The 4750-nt window shown below is 42.0% G+C and overlaps 1 protein-coding gene across 1 annotated transcript in view; it reads left to right on the forward strand.

Annotated features, from left to right (window-relative positions):
* The window catches only part of efna3b (ephrin-A3b), a 55010-nt gene extending 52739 nt beyond the window's left edge, over nt 1-2271 (forward strand). The window contains 1 exon segment of the mRNA XM_035672754.1: nt 2091-2271. Coding sequence (XP_035528647.1) covers nt 2091-2209 — 119 coding nt within the window. The 3' untranslated portion in view covers nt 2210-2271.
* The last annotated feature ends 2479 nt before the right edge of the window (nt 2272-4750 follow it).

Below are 4750 nucleotides of genomic sequence, written 5' to 3' on the forward strand. Positions count from 1 at the left end.
CACACACACACATACACATACAATAGTTTACTATTGACTGTCAGATGTCAAAAAAACTTTGCGATTTTCTTCAAAATGCTATCCTTTATGTCAGAAACATAAAATCTGTTTATTATTATTTATTTTTTTTAGGTATAGGATTATAGGCTACCATTCTTTGTCCAACCAACTAAACATTCGCTGTTTATCTTTCACTGGCACTCCACTGATATGATTTTACATGTCAAAATATCTAAAAACTCTCTGTCTCCAAAGCCCCCTCCCACTATATGGAGGTGCAATACTAAATCACCAGAATGGCCCTTTAATGAGGACATTCTGATATGGGCACGCCACAAATTATAACTTCAAAGATGATTAAAACAAAGTTGAATCAACACTTCTCTGGCAAAAGCAATTAAAGATTCTTTTATTTTCATACAGTAGTTGTTAAAGGAATCTTGAGTTGCATAGCAATGTACGGCGGTATTAATTGCTAGGGTAATAATTGACATACTCAATAATATAATGTGTAAAATGTATGTGAAAGTCAAATTAAATTTCTAAAATAAAATGTTGACACATAAATTATATTACATGTATATTGACATATATTTTTCTATTTCAGCCCAATGAGAAACCACTACAGTTGGTGGCTACTGACAAACACACACACACACACACACACTAACATTAACATTCACACATACACATTCACCCCACACACAGATAGATACTCTCATAAACACAATCAGAGACTAAGATATCTCCTTGTTCTTGTCAACATGACATTCAATTTCATAGACGCCTCTAGGTGTCTGAGTTTTCTAATTATCAGGCACATGTTGCCTGCTTTTCTGTTCCAAAATGTGGCACGCCCGCACACACACACACACACATGCAGCTTCCTAGTGTGAGCTGATGTTCAGCTCTGGAACATGTCAGAAGGTCACGATGTACGTCACATGCCCCCCTGCACAAACATCGTGCCAAAGATGCGCGCCAATAATTATGTGTTTGTGACAGTTAGTGAGAGACAGTGGGCAAGCGTGTATGTGTGTAATGAGGCGATTAACAGAGCCACACTTTAGAACTGGTTCAGCGAGATGCTCGGTAGTCTGCTGTTTGTGTCTTCAAAAGCACATTCCTCTGTCAGTCAGCGCCAAAGTAACAGCGTCCTGACCCTTCGGCTGCATGCTCGGTTACAGAGCGGTCAAAGCATTTAACCTGAGCTCCGCTGCTGCATAGACCTCATTAGATTGGCCAGCAGAGCATACCAGAAGAGGCCATCTCTAAAACCAGGTGTCAGCCAGTCATTACTCTGCTGTCTGACCCACGGAGCAGCTGGAAATATTCTAGAGGTAGATACGGCGCCGAGTGGAAACACTGAGAATATCCCCACTTCACTCGGATGCCATCAGACCGTTAACACAATAGTTCCTAATAAGCATCAGTCGTTCCGTGTACAGACAGAAAATTGTGCTTCTGTCTGGTCTCCAGTCTCATTAATCAAGTGACTACAGAGGGTGTGTCTGGCCGCACGTGTGTCTCATAAGTGTAGACATGCAGCAAACTGTCTAGTGGCTTGTGTTTTTGTACTATCAACTAGACATCAATGCTTGGCATGTAGCCTGCAACAAAAGAAACTATTTTTAGGACATCACCAGGTGTACATGCATAGGGATTTGGAGGGGGGGGGGTTACTGTATATACAGTGTGTGTCTGTGTGTGTGTGTGTAAAAGTGCCTGACTGGGTCACTTTATTAGAACAATAAGAGCTGATAACAGCTGCAGCAGTCAGCCATGGCAATGCTGTTGTGTTGTCTTTGTAGCAGACTTATCATGTTTAGAGTGTGACTTTGTGCTGTAAGATGCCTTTTTTTTTCAGTCAGTGTGTCTCATTAAAAAATTTGGTTGTGTTTTAGTAAAAGCTGTGCTGTGTAAGCAGATTATGGCACAATTAGAAGCACAGATAAAATTTCCCTTATTGTCCTTTTGAGTTTAGAAAAGTGTAGAGAAAAACACTGCTATCACTGTAATGAACTGATACAAAGTCAAGCCTCTCCCTCATCTGTTCCCTCTTTCTCTCTCTCTGTTTTCTGTTTTTACAGATGAATTTAACCCTTTTGTTCCCAAGCTGGAGAAGAGCGTCAGCGGAAGCAGCCCATCCAGGGATCGCCTTCTCCTTACCGTGACGATGCTCCTTCTGGCCGCTCTTTTCATCTCCTAGCAACGGCCATCCCATCAGCGTCACCATGCCAACTAGCCTTGGGAGGGTGTACAGTATCAGCGGGTGGGAAAGTGTGTGTATGTGGGGGGGGAGAGTGGGGGTTCGGGGTGAGTCAGGAAGAGGAGAGAGAAGGAAATAAGATAGAGAGAAAGAGAATTAAGTACCACCAAATAACAAGAGGAGCAAGAATAAGTTTTCAAGGTGGGTGTGTGTGTGTTGGACAGCGCGTGTTTGAGGGAGTGTGGTTGTGAGTGAAGACCTTCAGGACTCGATGACACAGACTGAATCCGAGTTTCATTGGCCATTAAAGTCACCCTGTCGCACAGACACGCTGTCGAGACTCTGTGGTGTGTGTGTGTGTGTCTGAACAAGGCCACAGGTTGAGCTTGTTGAATCATGCACACCACACAAAGCATTTATACAACAGGAGAGGCGGGGCTGAAATCCTAATAGAAGAAAAAGCATCTAATCCACCCACCCAATTGAAAACCATTTGAAGACTTTCCCCTGGATCTGATTGGCTGAAACACTTCCTTAGGGCTAGTTGCCATAGTTTCTTGCAACAAGACTTAAACTGAACTCATATGAACTGAATCAAATAGATTTCAACAGAACTGAACTGAAATTGCCTTTTTTTGTTGTTGTTGTTGTTGATCTTGATGCTGGGAACTTGTCCCAGTCCACGGAGGAAAAAAAAAAGGAACCAGCTGACAAACTGCTGCAGGTCCTGTGTAGGAGACTAGTCAAAGTAGCGGATAGTTCATAAACACACCCTGGGACTCCAGACGCCAGTGTTTTAGTTGTCATCTCCACTCTGCTGTGTCATCCTGTGTTCAACATCAGTCTCCAGCACATCTCTAATGAATGCAACAGAACAGGACAAGGTCAGGGGAAAACACAGAGCATTTGAACGATAAATCATTCACTTAAGCATCAATTAAGGGGGGAAAAGACAAGAAAGGAATCTACTGTAGAACCGCCATTGACATAGAATCCACAAGGGTTTGTTGATGTTAGAAGCTGCTGTGTTACTTTTCTGTAGTGTCTTTGAAGTACTCGGTTAGTCCTCTGTCATCTCTGAGGTTAACGAAGCACACGATGGCTACGGAGCAGCTATGGATACACTCAGCAATACTGCCCTCCTCTTAACCGGCTGCAGGTTGTTTGGACAAGAGCGAGAGGAAGGAGGAGGGACGGAATGGAGGAAGGACAGTAGCTCACACAAGCATCTATGAACAGAAGTCCGGGACAATAAGAAGCTCTCCACTGATTAGTGTTGGTGTAGCAGCCTGCTCCACCAATCTCATCTCTGTAAACCCATTTGTCAGATGCCACATGTAAACAGTTTTTCTGTTACTGTACGAGTGTTTGTGTGTGCTTGAGTGACAAAAACATATGTCTGAATGGTGCCACGTGTGCATGTTTGAGAGCGAGAGAGACTATTTTAAATGGTACTAACAGCCTGAAAATACATCCACATACTGTACATCTTATAAGTATGAAAATGCAAAATAATAAAAAAAAAATCAAAACACAACTAAAGCAACAAGTAATACATACAAACCAAGTGCTTTGGTGGGGAGGTACGGCAATTCAAAACTCAAACAACTGTACCAGTCAGTTGCTGCAGAATAGCGTTTCCATAGCAACTAGCACCTTATTCACCATGGTTACCCCACCCTGCCAACGATGGACTCTAGTAGGGCATGGTTTACCATAGTAGCTGATAACAATAATGAAGGTGATGACGATTATAACGATAATGAAGATGATGATGGACTGTGAGCTGACCGTTGGCTGACAAGGTCTACACAGCGGCTCACCCACCGGCGTGTGAGACGTTCAAGTACTTGTGTAAATGTCACAACGGACAAAGAATGGAATTCCAATGTCTTGAAATTTGCCAAGGTGGAATGTGATGTAAGCATTTTTACAAACTTGAAGCTGAGTTTCTTTGTGGTTGTTTTTTTTCTGTTTTTATTATTATTATGTTGAGTTTGCTGTGGTGTATTTTTTGGTCAGGGGGGAGACGGGCTTAAAAGTTGGAAATGTGGGTGGGTTGAGCCATATGTAAACTTGGGCTGCACTCTGTGTGTCTCTTTCTGTTTCTATTAATATCAATTACAAAAAATCATGTATAGTTGTGGTTCCCAACCCTTTTAGCTGGTGACCCCGTTATGTGACACTCCACCAATTAATTATATACATTAGGATGAGTTCACTGGGCATGAGCAGTTATTATTCAGCTGTGAAAATAGTTATAAAATGTCTCCTGTGTCTCTTAAGCAAGCTTTTTAAAGTTTGAAAAAATAACTCTAATGGTGTCACTTTAGTTTGGATTGGCTGAGCCTTGAAATTTTCAACAGAAAAGCTGACAAGTGTCAAGGAGTTTAAAATCATGGCCATTTAGGGACGTACTAACAGAAAAAGTTACAGAGTTGCTTCTAGGGTGTGTTGGATCCGGGGTTTTTGTAGTTTAGGACCAAAAGTTGGAATATGTCAACATCTCCTTTACCAGTTTAGACAATTTTCGACCAAGAA

The sequence above is a fragment of the Morone saxatilis genome, unplaced genomic scaffold (genome assembly GCF_004916995.1).
Source record: "Morone saxatilis isolate NCDOM2014 unplaced genomic scaffold, NCSU_SB_2.0 Contig24, whole genome shotgun sequence".
Taxonomy (NCBI): Eukaryota; Metazoa; Chordata; class Actinopteri; family Moronidae; genus Morone; species Morone saxatilis.